The sequence below is a fragment of the Cryptomeria japonica genome, chromosome 6 (genome assembly GCF_030272615.1).
Source record: "Cryptomeria japonica chromosome 6, Sugi_1.0, whole genome shotgun sequence".
NCBI lineage: Eukaryota > Viridiplantae > Streptophyta > Pinopsida > Cupressales > Cupressaceae > Cryptomeria > Cryptomeria japonica.
The window spans coordinates 41380520-41401680 of NC_081410.1; the positions used below are offsets into that span (position 1 = coordinate 41380520).

At 38.9% G+C, this 21161-nt stretch overlaps 1 protein-coding gene across 1 annotated transcript in view; it reads left to right on the plus strand.

Annotated features, from left to right (window-relative positions):
- Window positions 1-20708, plus strand: part of LOC131072137 (threonine dehydratase 1 biosynthetic, chloroplastic) — a 38689-nt gene extending 17981 nt beyond the window's left edge. The window contains exons 4-9 of the mRNA XM_058008204.2: window positions 4926-5132; window positions 18819-19067; window positions 19163-19233; window positions 19569-19686; window positions 20000-20134; window positions 20256-20708. Coding sequence (XP_057864187.2) covers window positions 4926-5132; window positions 18819-19067; window positions 19163-19233; window positions 19569-19686; window positions 20000-20134; window positions 20256-20396 — 921 coding nt within the window. The 3' untranslated portion in view covers window positions 20397-20708. The remainder of the gene's footprint in view (window positions 1-4925; window positions 5133-18818; window positions 19068-19162; window positions 19234-19568; window positions 19687-19999; window positions 20135-20255) is intronic.
- The last annotated feature ends 453 nt before the right edge of the window (window positions 20709-21161 follow it).

A 21161-nucleotide genomic window follows, 5' to 3' on the forward strand; every position in this document is an offset into this window, starting at 1 on the left:
CAATACTCTCTCAACCATGCCATAGGGATAAGGTTTATGAGGCAAATTAGGACCAAGAAGGGAGATATAAGGAAATTCGCTCTGGACCCTTTGGAAGGGTCAGGAGCGAAATTTGACATGTTAGTCTCTTTGTCAAGATTCATATATGGAATATAACATTTAAGTATAAGTGACATTGAAATGTCACTAATGTCACTTATACTTTAAGTTATATTCCATATATATTGTCAGGATGTTTGAGAGTGGTTTCGGACCTCCAGGAGTTATAATGCAAAATCTAATTTTTGGAGGATTCTTCAATTTTCCAGACTTAGTCAAATTTCAGGATCAGGATGACATTCCAGACTTGGCCAAATTTCAGGATCAGGATGACATTCCAGACTTGGCCAAATTTCAGGACATTTGAGGATCAGGATGACATTCCAGACTCCTTAAGGCGAATTCGCTCTGTCCTTGATGTAAGGGATGGGACCTAGGAGGACATTATGCATTCAGCCAAGGTTTGATTTAGCAACTTGAAGTGCGATCGGATAGTACACAAAAAACACCCTAGGAATGATCTAAATAACCCCTAATCACTCAATTGACCTGACCTCTCGAGGAGATCCACTTGACTCAATCCCTTCAATGCAAAGGCTAAGACACTAAAATGACTAACAACAAAACCAAAAGGGCTAACTCCAAAAAGCAAAGAGTGGGGGTCCCCATTTGCAATGGGGCGATGTGTGAATACATCACAACACTCCCTTGATGGGATTCCTGCCAAAAACATTAAATGCACCCCTGTGGCTCCACAAAAGAAAGTGCATAAGTCACCGAAACTGTCGGAGCATTTAAAGCTTTGTGTGTTGATCACGCCATCCGGAAGTGTCGCCAGTTGGAAGGAAGTCCGGGGACTTCGGAAGCTCGGGCTCCGAAGTGGGGAAGACAAGGGAAGAACTTCGGAACCTCGGGGTTCTGGAGTTCCGGGATAGGAGAAAGGAGAGCAGCAAGGAACTTTGGAACCTCGGGGTTTCGGAGTTTCGGGAAAGAGAGAGGAAGAGAAGGAAAGGAACTTCGGAACCTCGGGGTTCCGAAGTTCTGGGGAAACTAGAGAGAAAAGGCAAGAAGGGAAGGGACTTCAGAACCTCGGGGTTCCAGAGTTCTGGAAGGGGAAGCAAAGGAAGAGAACTTCGGAACCTTGGGGTTCCGGAGAAAGGAAGGAAGAAAGGCTAGGAGGGAACCTCGGGGTTCCGGAGAAAGCAAGGGAAAGGAGCTTTGGAACCTCGGGGTTCCGGAGTTCTGGGGAACTGAGAAGGAGGCAAGGAAAAGGCAGGACTTAGCAAAGGAACTTCGGAAGGGAAGAAGAAAAGAAAGGAACTTCGGAACCTGGGGGTTCCGGAGTTGAGCACTTAGGAACTTGGGAACATGGGGGTTCTGGGGTTGAGGAAGAGAAGACTTAGGAACTTGGGAACCTGGGGGTTCCGGACTTACGGACTTGGTAACCTGGGGGTTCCGGAGTAGAAGAACTAGGAACTTGGGAACTTGGGGATTCTGAGGTTGAGGAAAGAGAAGACTTAGGAACTTCAGAGACCTGGGTCACTGAAGTTGGGGGAACTTCGGAGACCCAGGTCACCGAAGTTGGGAAAACTAGCAACTTGGGAACTTCGGGGTTCCGGAGTTTTGGGGCAAGAGAACAAGAGACCAAGGAAGGGAACTTCCGAACCTCGGGGTTCCGGAGTTCCGGGAAAGAGAGAGGAAGAGAAGGCTTGGGAAAAGAACTTCCGACAAGACAACACTTCATACTTCATGATTCCATCGTCTTCTGTTGGATCAAACAGGGGCAGCGCTGGTCCATGGAACATATCTCTGATCGGTTCTCACTGATGGACCAAGGGTGTCATAAAATGACAACAGTTATATTACTTTGCTTTATTGTCTTTTAAACTTCTGTTTACTTTCCTTTCAATTTATGTTGAGATATAAAAGATTTATTGTTTCTTAGGGATGCTTTCTAACTATTCAAGTCTCATAAGTAGATCATCCATGGGGCCATTCTTGGTACAGTTAAACTCTCTTTATGAAAAGTTTCCACAGTCCGTTCATGAGGATTTACAAAAAAGGAACTTCTGAATATAACTCTCTAAAATATTCTTGAGAATATTAATGTTTGAGGTTACATTTCGTGACACTCAGATGTAGAATGGATTTTGATTGCCAGATAATGGAATTGAAACATTGCATGGTGGTATCCAGATACATGATATTATGTCTGATTGTGAAGATCTAAAATATCTAATTTAATTGAATGTTTACTGTTTATCTGAGATATCATACTTCCAATTTTGTGGATCTACTATCTGTTTGCTCAAATGCTTTTTTTTTTTTTTTTTTAACTTAGAACTCCTCTTATTAGGCAGAATTTATCTTAGCTTCTTGATTTGTTACTATTTATTAGCTAATAACCTATTTGGGTTGCCTAATTGCATTCTTCAATCTCTCAAGACACCTTTCTTTGTTATTTTTGATTCAAATAACCCTCACATTTGTTATCATCCAAGTTGAAGCAACGCATGTTAGCTAACCCTCAGCTGTGTATGAAATGGCAAAACCATACTAAGATTGTAAGTTGTAACCTAGAGGAACTAGAATGCTTATTCACAACTCATGCCATAAGTCTTTGGATTCTTTACTAAATTTAGTTGTAGACTATAACGCATTACAGAAAACTAATTGTTGCAAATCAGTTGCTCAAGTTGTAGGAAAAGTAAATGAATGAAAAGAGAATGAAGGCATTCGATGAATGGTACATTGAGGAGCAATATTAAAGCTCCTTCCTTTCCTTAAGATCAGAAATAGAAGAACATTAATTTTTTTTTTACATTTTACTTATAGCTGGCTCATCTATCTTCTATCTGATTTACCATCGTTTTTCTGCATCTTCATTAAAATCGATAGCTATGTTTTATTGTGATACATTCAAAAACTGTCTTTCCTCTTTCCTAATCATTCATTTCCTATGATTCCATTCAATTTGCAGCTGTTAAATGTCAGATCTTTTCACACTTCTATGTAAAACCTAAACATTTCATCTACCTAATAATCCTTTGAATTATAATGCCAATGATATAGAAAAACATGCTATATTGAGCATTACTAAGTCTTCACAAAAATTTCCCAACAATATAGGATGGAATTTATTTGTCAATGCCATTTTAACTAGCTATAAATGTGAGAAACTTTTTAGGGCCTCACTATATTTTGATCGGGCCACTTAAGATTGGATCGACACTTCTTAGTTTTCGTTGTGACACAGGTCATTTGAGCTTGCAAATGAAGTAGGATAATTTATTAAGGGAACATCCTCTATGAGCTCTCTAACTTTATGTATGTTATTGGGTTCTTTGAAAATCGGCACCAATTGCAAAACTATGGTTTGGGTATTAGAAGAATCCATAGGGTACTTGGGATGCTTGGGCCGAACCTTGGGTGAATCCACGTTAATATCAGAACAATAAGAAACCTAAGTGCTGTCTTTGACGATTAAAAATCTTGCACACAATCAAATCCAGAAACTGTTTTCCTTACAGTCTGGATTTTCTTAAAATAGAAATCCTCTTGATGTCGAATGTCTTTTGGAATCTGCTCAATAGAATGCACATTTGTTGAAATGCAGGGAAAACTGTTGCTGATAACAGGTACTTTTGTGGAGATTCGATAAAGAATTTTTTGTTGCCGGAAGCTGTTTTTCTGTTGAATGTTAATGTAACCCTGCTCTGCTGACCCAAGAATATTACACCTGCTCTAATTAAATCTGATGCTGCATAAAAATTTACTGGTGGTGTCCGCTAATGAAAATACAGTTGCTGTAGACTCAAAGTATGAAAATCAATTTTGCTGCTCTGCTGCTATGAAGTGAATGAAGTATGAAGGCTTATTTATGTATTAAACAATGCTATTTCCAGCACCTGTCTTCTATATATATTAGTTCTTTTTTAGCTTTCTATTGCTATTTAAAAATCAAACCTCTACCATGGTGGCCTCTGATTCAATTTGTATGACAAAGTTTATATTAATGAAATAAATGTAGATGGGTAGTTATATATTTACATTAATGAAATATTATTATGTTTATAACTTTATATGGATGGATGATTATTTATAATCTTATCATTATGTTTATATATGGATAGTTAAGGTATATATGTTAAAATTTATTATATCTCATTAATAAAAAATTATATAATACACACGCACACAAAAAACCATTATTAAATAGAAACATTAATAATTATAAAATTATATATACGATTCCGAGAAAAGAAATCTGATGTATTGCCTTCCTGAACCTGAACCTAAACCTGCACAAAAATCTGAATCAATAACGCAGTATTAAATTCATGCCTTGTGAGCACTTCGGTCACATCTGTTTTGTTATTGGCTTTCTTCCTTGAGATTTCTGGAAAAGATTATGCAAGATTGCAAATGGTTACCATCATGCTTTCTATATGACTGCCATTTGAGTTTCTTAACCCATAATTGTACTCATATAAAGACTCTGAATTTCATGTATTACGAGGGAATGGCATATATATTATTACATACTAATAGAGAAGTAGCAGTTCTCTGCTACAGCATGGTTGATTGGTTATCTTTCCTGATTATTAGGCATGCCCTGAGACATGCAAAATTAGAATTTGCTAGTTCCATAAGTACTATCCAATTGCATGTGCTGTCATAGTTTCCGCTTCTTAACTAAGCAATAGCAGTCCAATTGCTTTCCTGGTGACAGGTTCAAAGATTGAATGATTTTGAGTACAAGTATCTTGTGACAGATTTATTTTCTCCATTACACTATATTTTTGTGGACGTACATAAAATATACAATTTCATAGTTTAATCCATTTTACCATCTTTGTAATGGGCATCTGCCTTTCTGTATGTAGGTACTAATTATAGGTGTGGAGCCAGCAGATGCGAATGCTATGGCACTTTCCTTGCATCATGGGCAGCGCGTGATGTTGGAGCAGGTAGGGGGGTTTGCAGATGGGGTTGCAGTTAAGGTGGTGGGTGAAGAAACATTTCGATTATGCAGGGATCTGCTGGATGGAATAGTTCTTGTCAGTCGTGATGCTATCTGTGCATCAATAAAGGTCAGAAATCTTGTGATGCTATTTGTGGTTTCTTTATGATCTTTGTATTTTTATAATATACTGTGAATGTTTAGATGTAGCTGAAACTATTTTTTGATAAGACTTGGATTTTGTAAAGATTGCAACCTCTATGAAACATTGGTTACATCATATTGTAATGCATCTAAATGTGCTCACCAGCATGGTTCATTGAAATGGAAAAAGATGTCATGGAGCACTGTGTTTGGTGACAAAAGGGGCAGATGGAGAGAAAATTTTGTTTCACTTCCCTTGATAGATTTGACTTTGAGGACTTCAATTTGCATGTAATGTGAGATTCAAGGAGTTCACTTACCATTTTCTTGTGTAGCCCAAGAACTATTTGTTCTGGAGTTTGTGGACCATATTATATCAATGCTTTTACTTAACTCTATAGTTTATAAACGTAACTGCTAGACTCCATATCAGAGCTTGCTTTGGCGACTTGACAAAATATTATCGGATTATAGGATGCAAGAACTTGACTATAATCAAAATAATGACCAACCTTTTCAACTCATAAAAATACAGCAATATTCAATACAGTGGCATAAAGCATTTGCGACAGCCATACACTTCTATTTTTCAGTTAATTTTATCTCACGTCGAAGGTCAAATTTTGAACTAGTCAAAGAATGTTCAATTCAATCAAATTTCGGTCGTTTCAGAAAAAATCATAGTCAAACATAGCTTGCTGATGCCACGACTGACTTACCTTGTTAATTTCAACTTGATTGACTAACATCAAAAGCCAGTGGAAGTCCAACAGCATTCAAAAAATCTGATACTGGAGTTTCAGTCAGCTACTAAAAATGATAGTCAAACATAACTTGCTGATTCCACAACTAACTTCTTTTGTTAATTTCAAATTCATTTACTGACATCCAAAGTCAACGGGAGTTGAACAACAGTTAAAAACTTTGATACTGGGTTATTCATGTACCAAGGGCATAACAAAAGGAGTACTTTATATGTTTGGATATGCACAAAACCAGTTGGCCCATGGGTCTTGCATGGGTACAGTGTGCCCTGGGTTTGTTTGGGCCTAACCTGGGAAGGACTCATAGTTGCAGGCCATACTCAAGCACCCAGGCCAGCCACTAAATAGATTTTCCTAATGAAAACAGAAAAAGAAAAAGTAAAAACCTAAACTAACCCTGAACATAACTACTTAATGACACTAAGCATTTTTTGGATACTTTGTAGTGGATTAGGTGTGAAAATGTTTGTATGTGCTTTGTGCACTAACATTTTTATAGAGTTGCTTGTTGGGTTCTCAAATTGTGGTTACATTGTGGGCTCACAAAGAATTGAACCAAGAGTTGATTTAGTATGAGTCGTGGAAGATCTACATGTTATTCTTCGGTTGTCTATATTTTAGATGATTATTGATGTGATGTAGGTAATAACATGTATACTTTATTGTGAGATCTTAGTTGTGTAGTTTTGTGGGTTATCTATACTTATGGGTTACATAGATAACTTGGATGTGGGTTGTCTACATCTGTAGATCTTTCGATGCTGATGCATATTCTATTGGTTGGCCTTGTTTGGTCACTTGGTGCCTATGTATTTTTGTCACCAAGGCAAAGAGATGGTGTTTCTTGAGATAGTTGTATTTTGGAATCCATAGTGGTTGACTATGGCTGTGTGAGATCGTGAATCTTGATGCAATGAGAGTTTGATGGAAGTACATTGAGGGTGGTGATCATGGTGTCATGGAGATTCATGTATGCATGGATCTTTGGCATGACATGGCCGTTTATGTAGATACATGGTTGGTGGTGATGTATTGATTCTTGGATTGTATGTGGTGGTTTATTTTCTTAGTTTGGAGATCATGGTTGCACTTTTTCCTTTTGGAGCTATTGGTGTTGTAGTTGAGTATTTTGATTGTGCGAGGGCCGTGGGTGATCTTTAGTTAGGAGATGGTCATCACGATGCCACATGCAACTCGATATCATAGTTTAGTGGGAGCTTTGGTAGTGATGTGGATTTATCACTTAGTGATGGATGATCTTTTGCAATGGTTGGTGTCATGAGGAGCTTTTAGATTTTGTCTCCTATATGTAGTGAGAGTTTATTGACATCTTTAGTTCTATTGATAAAGGATGTTTATCTTCATGTGGTTTGGAGATATTGACAACTTGTTGCCATGAGTATTGGAGTCTTTGGTTGAGGTGTCAATATTGATTTGTCAATGCGACAAATGATGCTTGGTTTAGAGGACTGTAGGATTTTGCCAAGATCAAGGGCACAATGAAAAGTATAAAAGAGACAATAGAATGACAAGAACAAACTCTATTCTCATCAATATGCAAAATGATCAACTGGATTAACCAATACAATGAATATAGGCTTGCTTATATAGGCAAGGCCATATGGATGTATGAGCACACAAATATGACATGTGGCTCAATGAAAAACAAGGGTAGGTAAGAAATACTAGGGGTAGGTAGGAGAAATAATATAATATTCCACAAGAGGTGGATGACCCACCGAATGTGGAGTGTAACAGCAAAATAAGACCACAAAAGGTGGAATTTCTCCTACAAGCTCTATCCCTATGTGCACACTTCCCTAAGTGTCTCAAATCCAAACTACGAAGAGATACATTATCCTAAGTTAACTTAAGTAAGTGTAATAATATCCAAAATGAATATTTATTTACACCAACACCCCCCCCTTAAGTGCAACTTAGGGGAATGAAGACTCAAGTCAACAATGCAAGATGGGTCCCGGCTACTAGGCCATGATAGGTACCCATGTACAATATGCAAATGCAAGCAAAACTATGCAATGCAATCTCTCACAAACGGAGAAAGGGAGAAAACCCAGTGGGAAAAAAAACTCCCCCCCAAAAGAGAGATGAATGTACAAAAGACTCTCAAAGAAGAAGGACAAAACCTCAAAGAGGAAAAAGTGCCCCCCATAAGAGAGGAAGGAGAAGTCAGCTGACCCCTCCAATGACACATCCCGCACCCCCAAGAGAGCTCGCAACTGCTGGAACTTACTCTCAGTGAAAGGTTTGGTGAATATGTCAGCAACCTGCTCTGCTGTAGGACAATACTGCAAATCAATGACCTGCTCCTGGATGAGCTCTCGGATATAGTGCATATGAATCTCGATGTGTTTGGTCCGCTGGTGTTGGACCGGGTTCTTCAAGATTGCAATAGCACTCTGATTGTCGCAATGTAGAACTGTCGGCCGTGGAGTGGTGAATCCAAACTTTGTGAGAATCTGCTGGAGCCAAATGGTCTCAGTCGCTGTGTTAACAACACCTCGATACTCAGCCTCAGTCGAAGAGAGAGCAATAGCATGTTGCTTCTTTCTCTGCCAACAAATGGGGCCCGAACCAAGGTGAAAACTGTAATCAGAAGTAGACTTACGATCATCAAGATCGCCAGCCCAATCGGAGTCTGTGTAACCAACCAAGCGAAGTCCTGTGCTTGCTGCATAGTGATGTGTACCCTGGATGTAATGAAGGATGCGTTTGGCAGCTTTCCAATGAAGCTCATGTGGTTCCTGCATGAAGCGGGAAACCATGCCAACTGCAAATGAAATATCAGGGCGTGTATGAGTCAAGTAGATGAGACTACCCACAAGCTGACGATACAAAGTGGCATCAACGGGTGGAGAAGAACACTGAGCCTCAAGCTTGACTCCTGAAAGAAAGGGAGTCGGGGCAGGCTTACAATCAGCCATATGAAAGCGTGCAAGTAGATCAAGAGCATACTTGGGCTGCGATAGTGTCATCCCGGAAGGTGACTGTGAAATCTCTATCCCGAGAAAGTAGTGCAAAAGACCCAAGTCAGTCATAGCAAATCTGTCATGCAAAGCAGATTTGACCCTGCTAATGATGGATGAAGTACTCCCTGTAATGATCAAGTCATCAACATAGAGCACAAGTATCAAGTGAGAGTCATCCTGTCGTAAAATGTAGACATTCGGATCGGAATGACACCTGGTGAACCCTGCGGAGAGAAGAAAGGAATCCATCTTGGCCTACCAAGCCCTGGGGGCCTGCTTAAGGCCATAGAGAGATTTCCTTAGTCTGCAAACCAAGGAAGTATCCTGGATGAAACCCTATGGCTGCTCCATATAAATCTCCTCATCAAGATCACCATGAAGAAAAGCACTCTTCACATCCATCTGATGTACAGCCCAACCATGAGCTGCAGCAATAGCAAGTGTCAAACGAATGGAGTTCATCTTGGCTACGGGTGCAAAGGTCTCAGTATAGTCAACACCTGCAACCTGAGAAAAACCTTTCGCAACAAGCCGAGCCTTATACTTATCCACACTACCATCTGCTGCAAACTTGGTCCGATAGATCCACTTACATCGAACCATCTTTCTCCCCTTAGGGAGATGGACTAGATCCCATGTGTTGTTCCTCATCAAGGAACTGTACTCTTCCTCCATAGCTTGGTCCCACTCAGGAACCCTTGATGCTTCCCTAAATGTCTGTGGATCGGAAGCGGTAGCAATGAATGCATGTGGAAGATCCTGATGTTGTGATCGAGTTCTCCGTGTATCTGAAGGATCCCCAACAAGAGAACCCGCGGACTCAAGTGTCTATCGAGCCCAACGAGGCCTAGGTGGAGGTGGAGAACGAGGCTCCTCAACTGCAAGTGGACCCTGCGGAGGTGTAACCCTGCGAGTTGGAGTTGAAGGAGTCTCATCATCTGAATCACTAACATCACTATCCACAATGGAGGAAGGTGGAGGAGGTAGAGAGGCTAAGCTAGGAGAGCTTTCCTCAAAGTGAACACTCCTCTCAATGAATACCTCATGTGTCTCTGGATCCATCAATCTATATGCCTTAACACCCTCAAGATATCCAACAAATATGCAAGGCCGAATCGGAGGTTCCAATGCCTTGCGTTTCTGTGGAGGTATGCGAGCCCCTGCTGGACACCCAAAGACTCTGAAATGTCTCACAATCGGTTTCCTACCAGCCCAAGCTTCAAAAGGAGTAATACCTTGCAAAGCTTTGTGAGGAACCCGATTCTGGATGTGTGTGGCACAACTGATAGCCTCTGCCCAAAAGGCGGGATCAAGAGAACGTGCATGTATCATACAGCTAGCCATTTCTTTGAGAGTTCTATTCTTGCGTTCTGCAACCCCGTTCTGTTGTGGAGTGTAGGCTACAGAATGCTGAAGATCAATCCCCTCAAATGTACAAAAATCCTCAAGTCTTTTGTTCACATATTCCCTTCCATTATCTGTGCGAAGAATCTTGACCACTTTCCCTGATTGCTTCTCCACACGAGTCTTGAAGTCCTAAAATCTGTCAAATACTTCACTCTTATGAATGAGAAAGTAGACCCAAGTGAAGCGAGAGTAGTCATCAATGAAGGTAAGAACATAGCGGGCCTTACTAAATGAAGGTGCTGGAAATGGACCTGCTACATCGCTGTGAACAAGTTGAAGAACTTCCAAAGCTCTCCAAGTTTTCCCTTTATCAAACTTCTCTTCGGGATGCTTGCCCATGGAACAACCTGAACATACACCCTCTGAAAAACTGATTCGAGGTAGACCTGTGACCATGTCTTTAGTGCTGAGCTGCTGAAGATAGCGGTAGTTGAGGTGACCAAACCGCTCATGCCATAGCTTACTTTCTGAATTTGAATGAGTAAGCAAGGCCCTAGAAGGTGAACTTGGCACAAAGTGGGAGAATGAATAAAGCCTTGAGTTGTCATTGACTTGTCCCACTGCTACCAAGGCATCATCATCAAGTTCCTTTACCACAAATGAATCTGGTGTAAACTCAACCTTTTTCCCATTCCCATAGTGAGTGATTTGGTAGATGGAGAGAAGGTTGGTAGACAAGTTAGGAACATAGAGAACATTCTCAAATGTTCCATCATCCATGTCAACTGAACCTTTCCCCTCAACCTCTACTTGTGTGTCATCACCTATGTAAATGTGAGGTACCTTAGATGGCTCCAATGAAGAAAACTGCTCCTTTGTAGAACCCATGTGATATGAGGCACCTGAGTCAAGTATCCATTGCTGTGAAGAACCTGTTGTAGCCACAAATGCTTGCCCTTTTCCCTTAGACTATGAGGAAGAGGAAGGAGATGAATCCTTCTTTGTGTAGGTGGATGGCAAGTTGATGTTGTTTTTCTTGAGAAGATTGGTTAACTCATCAACTTGCTTTGCGTGGCATCGATGCTCATCATGACCATACTTCTTGCAATATGCACGAGTTGGTTTATCCTTCTTAGGTGGTGTCCCCTTCTTGGAAGAGGATGAAAAATCGCCTTGTGATGGAGAGGATGATTGTCCTTTTTCCTGGTGTGGCTTAGACTTGGATTGCTTCTTCTTCTTGTTGGAATCTTTTGCCTTGACTTCCTTGATTCCATTGATTAGCCACCAAAGCCTTGGACTTTGAAGACTTGAGAAACCCCATGTTCAACAACTTAGATTGTTCCAATATCAACATTTTTGTGAAAGCATCAAATGAAGGCATAACATAAGAACTCCCCACTGTCAAACAATGAGTTTGGAAGTTAGACACAAATATTGCATATTCTGGTGCAAGCTTATCCAACAAGTTCAATATCAACTGAGCATCCTTTTTGTCAATTCCACAATCCTTAAGCTTTGCTCTTAGCTCATTTGCTTTGGTGACATAATCTTGGATTGTATCAAAACTCTTGGGATCTAGGTTGGTGAGCTCATTGTCAATCTGATAGCCTCTGATTTCATCAACTTGTCCATACAATTTCTGAAACATATCCCAAGTCTCTTTGATTGTTTTACACTTCTCAATGTGAAAAATGAGGTCATCTGATACATACTTGCATAAGGTTCCAAGAGCCATGCAATTCTTTGTGAGCCATTCTAATTGAGCATTTGGATCAGCCTTAGGATCAGGTGGTGTTGTTATTGTTCCATCTATGTAGTGTGTGAGAACCTTTTCCATTAGTTTACTCCATACTTCAATTTTCCATGATGCATAATTATGTGGAGTTAAAGGTGGAAATTTATTAGGACTCATTGCAACAAAAATGGAAAGAGCACAAAGAGAGGCACAATCACACAAGACACCCCCCCAAATTCACTCAATCAAATAACCCCCCCCAAATGTGATGATTTTGGCACTTTATAAGTAGTGCGTATACAATGGGCCACTTGCAAAAAATGGCAAAGTGGACTTCTGATTTACAATTTTACAACTGCCTCAATAAGGCCAAAAGAGTCTCAAACTGATAATGCAAGAGATCTAACTAAGATCCAAGCAATTTACAAGTACCTAATAGGCCAAATAAGACCAATATCTGAAAGTACAATTTCCACTCAAAATCTCTGAAATCTGATCATAGATTATGAAAGTAGACGAAAAAATAAGCACTTTAAAAAAAAAGTCACCTGAAAAGGAGGTTGTATGAGCTCAAACGAGGCCTTTGAAGTTGCAGAATTGAGGATTGGACAGGTACAGCTGAGAGAATCCGAAAATTCCGAAAAGCCTGTACACCAAAATCAGAAAATAACCACACCACTGCAAAGATCACGAAATTTTAGCCCATTTCAAAAAAAATTGCACCAAAAAAGGAGCAAAAATGAGCAAGATATGGCCTTTCAAAGTTGGACTGCAAAACTGAAAAGCCCAATGGAGAGGGGTCAAATTTTTTTCAAAAAATGCTGATGTGGCGCTGACATTAGCGATTCACTGTGTTAAATTTGACGGCCGTATGACCGTTGCAAAAACTTCGCCTCCCTGCTAACTGGGTGTCCGTACTGTATGGACTGCTGACTGGGCATGTGACTGTGCAGTACGGATGCTGACGTGGCACTGTACAGTGGCGTACGGACGGACTATGTGGCGTAGGTGACGTGGTGTACGGAAGTTGACCGCGGGCCAGTGGCCGCCTGCCACGTGGCGGACGCGGGGCCGCCTGTTTTGGTCGTCATCGGCGGAGGGAGCGGCCGGAGCCGAGGGGCCGGCGGCGGGCCAGGAGCCGAGGCTGCGGGCGGCGGTGGCAAAGGGGGCTGGGAGGACGGGACGGCCGACGGCGGCGACGTGCGGAGCCGGGAGGACGGGACGACCGGCGGTGACAGCAGGTACGCCCTGCAACATGCGGAACACGCAGGTACGGGGGGGTCTACGGACCCCCAAAACAGCGCACAAAAAAAAACCTTTTTTTTTTTTTTTTAAAAATTTTTTTATCGAAATTTTTCAAATTTTTTTTTTTTTCCGAAAAATAAATAAATTGTTTTTGAAATCCGTACGATAATAGCCAAAATGGGGAAAATTTTTTTCTCACCAAAATAGGTCGACTTTATAGTCGAAATTTATGGAAACGGCTTCTTGGATTCAACGGTGATGTCCAAATCGCTGTATGATGCCTCCAAAAAATGAAGATCCCCAAATCCGAAAATAGAAGCCTTCCACGATGTCTCCAAAAACCAATCAATGAAGCCCCAATAGCTCTGATACCATGTAGGATTTTGCCAAGATCAAGGGCACAATGAAAAGCATAAAAGAGACAATAGAATGACAAGAACAAACTGTATTCTCATCAATATGCAAAATGATCAATTGGATTAACCAATACAATGAATATAGGCCTGCTTATATAGGCAAGGCCATATGGATGTATGAGCACACAAATATGACATGTGGCTCAATGAGAAACAAGGGTAGGTAAGAAATACTAGGGGTAGGTAGGAGAAATAATATAATATTCCACAAGAGGTGGATGACCCACCGAATGTGGAGTGTAACAGCAAAATAAGACCACAAAAGGTGGAATTTCTCCTACAAGTTCTATCCCTATGTGCACACTTCCCTAAGTGTCTCAAATCCAAACTACGAAGAGATACATTATCCTAAGTTAACTTAAGTAAGTGTAATAATATCCAAAATGAATATTTATTTACACCAACAAGGACGATTGTTATTGTGCCATGGTGGCTTTTTGAGTACTACTTAGAGGTTTGGCATGATACAGGTGCTTTTGGGAGCAAATATGTTTATTAGAGACACATGATCACCTGTCATGTTGTCATGGATAGTTCCTAAATTCTGTATAGATCATGTAGTGGGACTGTGGGAGCTTTGGAGATGATTTATGGTAATCTACTAGATGGGCGTCGTGATCATTTTGTCTTGTGAGCTTCTAGTTATGGCGATGTTGTAGTTGGAGTTCAATTAGCATGAGATGATAGGTTGTACACCTATTCAAATTTGGGTGAGGCTAGAGATTTGTTCTTGGAGATTGTGTGTTGAGATGGTTACTCTTGTCGACACTTGAGTTGGATTTGAGTTTAGCATGGATTTGATGAGGAGATTGCTCATGGAGAGAGTCATGGTGACTTGGTGCATCTTAGGAAGAGCAATATCATTCTCATCTCTTGTTCCACTTAGCAGAAAATCATCTGATAGGTATTGTGAACTTTAATTTTAGATGGATTTTGTTTAATGCTTTGTCTTTTCATGAGGATTAGTCTTGAGCTATGGATGCCAATCCTAGAGGGCTTGTTTGAGGATTACTTGGTATGGTTTCTTTTTCCTTTGTCTTCTTATCTATATAAGTTTGTTATGAAGACAATTTTGAATTTTTGAGTGTAGGGAATGGTTTTGGGCATATTGTCTCATTGAGGGAATGGATGTTTTGTTTGATCTTCCTTTAATTTGGAGGCTTACATCCTAACTAGTTTATTGACATAATGATATGTTTGACCTGGCAGTTGAATGGTTGGATGTTGAGAAGGCTTTTCTATTTGGGGTTTTGGGAATGAGATTACTTTTCATAGCTTTAGCACATTGGTGTTGGTAGGACATGTTTTTGTTTTGCAAGTTTTCTCTTCATGATCTAGTGCTTCTTCTTGGAGATTTTTATTTACATGACATTGGAGTTGAGGTTTTCTGTGGAGCTCTTGTGATCACTATGGATGCTTTATAATCTTTATCTTTCGTGATTTGGAGAACTTGGGAGAGGCATGGAGATTACTGGCCAGATTTATTTTGTAGTAGTTTAGTTTGCAAGTTTGCAGATCATTGTGTATGTTCTTTGTTATTAGATGATATTGATGACATTAGTGACACTCTTCTTGTCAGTGCTATTGATGTACTTTTGGATGCTTTGATTGATTTCAGATTTGGCATTACTCATGTGGTGGGAGTTCCAAGATGTATATGTCTTTTGTTGGATGTTCTCATTATACTATAGGATGGACGGTCTTTAGATTTTTTGCTGCATGTCTGTGTGTTGTTACCTTGAAGAACTTTTTTGGTGGAGGATAGTGTATATATAGGGAATTCCGATATATTGATGGCAAAAGGTCTACTTGTGATGATGAGCATATCTTGTTTTTTGACATATGGATAGTTGGATGTGTTAGCAATTAGTTGTGGTTGCTATTTCAGCTGTTGCTGAGTTCTTGGTAGCTACTTAGGTTTGTTTATCACCATTAGATTTGGTGTTCGTGTTTGGATATCAAGTTGAGGTAGGATTCTTATCTTTCATGTATTCGCATGATGGAGGATGAGAGGGTTTTTGTTTGAGATGGTGGTCATCATGGTTATTGTTGCAGGTATCTTGATGGAGCACATGGATGTTTAGAGGGTACATGTTGACTATAGGGATTGTTCCCTGATGATTGAGTTTACTTTTGATCCCTTATGCAATGTATACAAGAAGTGGGAGCATATTGGGAAATGTGTGTTGCATGCCTTGTATAATAATAATGTTAATAATGTAAAAATAAATTTTTAGTTGTGCATCTTAGAAATGTGGATACCACATGGTTTAGGCAGTCTTGGGTACACTTGCGTGTTGTATGAGACATTGAGACAAATATTTAATGTGGGTGCTACATTAGAAAAACATTATAGTCACTTAGAACAAAACATATAATTTTGGAGTCATGGTTTAGTGAGCTCATAGTTTTGAAGCACATGGTTTATGTAATACCACTTAGTGATTTTGTATAAGCTTCTATAATAATAATGTTAATAAAATAAATTTTTAGTTGTGCATCTTAGAAATGTGGATATCACATGGTTTAGGCAGTCTTGGGTACACTTGCGTGTTGTATGAGACATTGAGACAAATATTTAATGTGGGTGCTACATTAGAAAAACATTATAGTCACTTAGAACAAAACATATAATTTTGGAGTCATGGTTTAGTGAGCTCATAGTTTTGAAGCACATGGTTTATGTAATACCACTTAGCGATTTTGTATAAGCTTGTCTTATAAAAGCAAGCACATGAGTGGTTGTTGAGGTTGGCTTGTTGAATCTTTAGCTTGTAGGTTAAAGGTTGGATTAAGCATGGAGATTGCATATGTGATTATGGGAAGCATGGATTCGGATGTGTGGCTAAATGGGTTTAATCCAAGGTTACTAGGAGACGGGGGTACTTGGAGATGCCAATTTTTTTAATAAATAATATTTAATAATTTCCAAAACATATCATGTCAGAGAACTTTGAAAACAAGAACAATGGTAAAGTTAAACATTAACTTTAAAATTGAACAAAAATTGAAATTAAAATTGCTTATATTGCTGATACCATAGCCAGTCTAAATTGTTTAGTGAAAGTAAGGTAATATAGATGTTGAGCACACTCAATATTGTCGGCTAAATAGTAAAAGGCAATTTCTCTTTAGATTATTACAATGATAAGAAATCAGTCCTCTCAAAAAGTCTACACTGTCAATAGATCCGATCACTATAACTTCGCATGGTTTTTTGTCTTCCTATGAAACAGTTTCCTTATTAGTCATTTCCCTACGACTTTGCTTTGTTGCAAGGTTATCTTATTTGTTTGCTTTATTTTTTTTGCCTTTTTACTGCATTTTGCCCTAAGTTTTCTAGGAGGAGACGTCAATGTTTAGTCGGGAGACTTAGGAGACGACAGGAGATGGCAGCCAAAAGCACCTTATGCATCAAGAAGTTTCCGAAAAATTCTCCGGTACCGGTACGGGTCTCCAGGGGTAGGAGACGGGTCTCCTAGTACCTATGGTTTTATCTAGCTTGTTCATATGGAAGAGTGCAATTGAGTGCAATCTTGTTCTTGAGATAATTCATTGAGTTGTGTGGGTGCTTTTGGAAGTTGGGGTTTTTATTTGAAATGGTTTTCTTAGGGTACATTTGGTGTTATCTTTGGTATGTTTTGTTATTCTTTTGCATCGTGGATTTGGAATACTTGTTTTGCATTTGTTTTTCATATGAGAGTTATATGGAAATGGTATATTTTTGTTACAATTTCCTTTCAAATGGGAGGCTCGACACTTGAAGTCGATTTTGTCTTATAGGCTTCTTCTTATTCTTACCTTTGCCCTTGGGAGATTAAGCCATCACAATTTGACTTTTAAAACTAGGTGTGTTCAACTGAATTAGCTTTAGCTTGTTCCCTGGTTAGACACTCATAAAACAATTCAAAGATGGGCATCTTAAATTCAGTCCTCAAGGCATCCATAGTAGAAAAAGTAGATGAAAACATTTGAAATGGGTCTTTGTAGAGAAGGGTATAGTGTTGATGCAAACCTTGCATAGAAAAGTACAGTTGTTGACCAAACAAAATATGAAAATCTTTTAACAATACCTTGTGTTGATAAAGACTGACGTAGGATGATGCAGGTAATCTTCTGTTATTGAACAATGGTTACACAAATCATGACTGTATGGAATTTGTACAGCAAAAAAATGATGACCCCAAAAGAAATTGTGTTAGTGATTGTCACCAAACCCTTTCAAGTTTATTGTCGATCCATGGAGAAGCTTCTTGGACTCAATCATAAGGTTAGATCTGATATATGATACATCATATGAACTTTCTTGGCACAAACTCCCCCAAAAGAGAGGGAGCTTGCAGATTCAAAGGTTTGATACCATGTTGAAGTCACAAATGATTCATAGTAGCAGGAACGCTGTGCAACACCAGAAAACCTTCTACACAATAGAGAAGTAATGAAAAATGTTTTGTGTCAATAATGGTACAATGTATACAAGATTAATATACAAAAGAACCTCTGTTCATATAGGAAGGATGAAACACAGGACAAAAGATTATGACACTTGTCATAATCATGACTTTGTGATTTGAGAAACAAAAAGCAAATGCCCTACATAAACTTAACTAACAAGATGTGAATAGGTCCTAAAAGGGAACCCACCGACATTTTCAATATTCTGATTTTGTTCAAAAAATCATGGCTTATATGTTTCAACATCTTTTTGCATAGTTCTAAATTTATTTAGCAATATTTATGTATTTTAACCTTCTTGTGTGTTAATTTCTTATTTTGAAATTAAATGTTTTTTATTCCTATATCTTAGTCATGATTTTTTTCCAATATTTTTAATCATTTGTTTTTCATCCTCACGAAATGTGAATACAATTCTTGAGAATTAGTTTTTGATCATGCCTAATTAAAAAAAATAAAATAATGCCCGTATAAATACAATACTTTGACAAAGAAATAACATATACAAGGTGATACATTGTCAGAATATGTTTTATTCATAATGAATGTTAAAGGTAATAATCCTTATTGATGTTATCAATAATATTCCTTCCGAAAGAGTGCCATAACCCATAACTATTTTCTCTTTTAACTTGGAAGTGGTACTGGGGATATACACATTTCTTGGTTTGTATCTTCGATTGCTATGCTTTTTTATTGATTATTTTTCGTGTGATTCAGGATATGTTTGAGGAAAAGAGGAGCATTTTAGAACCTGCTGGGGCTCTGGCATTAGCTGGGGCAAATGCTTATTGCAAATATTATGGTTTAAAGGATGAGACTGTGATAGCTATAACCAGTGGAGCAAATATGAACTTCGAACGTCTAAGGCTTGTCACTCAACTTGCTGACGTGGGTGCCAAGAGGGAGGCCGTTCTCGCAACTTTTCTTAAAGAGGAGCGTGGTTCTTTTAAGAAGTTTTGTGAGCTGGTATGTGTTAATATTCTTGTGATGAATATGTTAAGCCAATTGGAACTCGAGCATTTTCATCTGACTAATATTTTAATTTATTTCTGAATTGGCAGGTTGGGCCAATGAATATAACAGAATTCAAATATCGATATGCTGAGAAAGACAAAGCACTTGTTTTGTATAGGCATGGCATTATTCTTATCCCTTGTATCCATATTTTTTTTTCCCTCCTATCATATCTATGTATTGGCTGGGTTATTGTTCCTCCTCTCTATGTTTTGGCGTTCTCACTTTCAATATTTTGCATTCATTTGAACAAGTTTATACATTTTCAATGTTATGGTTGAAATTTATGATTGCGACGGTTCTCTTTTATTTTTGGACATAAACATAATTTCTAAGATTGAAGACATTGACATTCTTGACAAATCCCGATGTATGTGTTAGTAGATAATAGATGTATTCACCTCGAGGGGGTTTTAGTAGTATTCTAATATTGGATTTGGTTGATTTGCTCAGTGTTGGTGTTCACAAGGCTGAGGAGCTGCAAGAACTCAAGAATCGCATGGAATCATCTGGCCTGAAGACATTAGACCTAACAGACAATGACTTGGCTAAAGATCATTTGCGACATCTTGTAATCATCTACATCTTGCATAACTTTTAACTGCAGTTTATGTTTTAACACATTATTTTGCTTGTTCATTGTTCACTGAAGTAACAGTGCAACATTTCTATGGTATGGAAACCTCTTAGTGTTGTACTCTATATATGATAATTGATATGCCCCAAATACCATGTCTTGCTTTAGGTTATTGTTTCCACCATTATGAATGCAAAACTATTTTGAACTGTACGAAATTATTAATGAACATGTTACAAAAATTACCTTGTGCTAATAACCAATGCTGTTTGCTACCTTGATTCATTATCTCTGGATTTATTTGCAGATGGGTGGTCGTTCCAATGTAAAAAATGAACTACTCTGCAGATTTGTGTTTCCTGAGAGGCCAGGTGCATTGATGAAGTTTCTAGATGCATTTAGTCCTCGGTGGAATATAAGTTTATTTCACTACCGTGCACAGGTATGCACCTGAGTCTATATGGGTTTATTCGCTGGACCTTTACAGCTTTCCTCTGTTCTACTTTGGGCTCACTTGCTGTCCTCTATCCTTAGTCTGTAAATGTGTTTTATTCGATGTACAGGGTGAAGCAGGTGCAAACGTATTGGTTGGTATACAAGTTCCACAAGAGGATGAAGAAGGATTTACAGGGCGTGCAAAAAATCTTGGATATGAATACAACAAGGAAAACCAGAATGAGGCCTTCCGCCTTCTAATGCATTGACAGTCACCACAACTACAATATCTTGGAAGATTCTAAAAAGCCGTGTACTTTTATTTGTATTACGATTCTGTTGGCCAGGTCTTGTTACGGTTGATTTGTTTGATGATCCCTTGATCCTTAAGGGATCATCATACGATTTTCTTCGACAACAAAAAAATCTTGGTTCTGAATTAGTCTTAATTCTCAATGTGATGTACTATTGTTTCGTTGATCTACTGTACAAAAATACTACATACAGAGCATTATGTTATCGAGATATTTGCATTATAGAAATTTTTGAATTAATTCAAATTTTCAGTGAGTTTCATAAAAGTGTCACTCCATATGTGATGTTTTTAGTTAGCTGGTGGATACATTCAGGAACGAATTCAGAAGTACGATATGAAGTATATGTATTGTGGTTAACATGTATTATTGCCTGGACGGTCAACATATATATTATATGTATATGTGTGAAGTATATGTATTGTGGATACTCTGCGGGGTCTTCCCCGCCTGATTCTTCTTTGAATATTCTTAATGATAGTGTTGCCTAGACGGTCGTTTGATGCAAGCGGAAGGGAAAATCTACCCCCCTTCTCCACCTTCCCCTTTGTCAAGTTTTGGATTCTCCCCCCTCTTGAGTTGGGTTGGGTTGTTGATGGTTTGACAGGTTGGTTTGTTTGGCTTGTCCAACTTTGTTTGTTTGGGGTTTGCACCCCTCCTTGGTTTGTTTAAATTCGATAGCATGTTGGCTTTGTAAAGGATCAGCGCCTTAGTTAACGC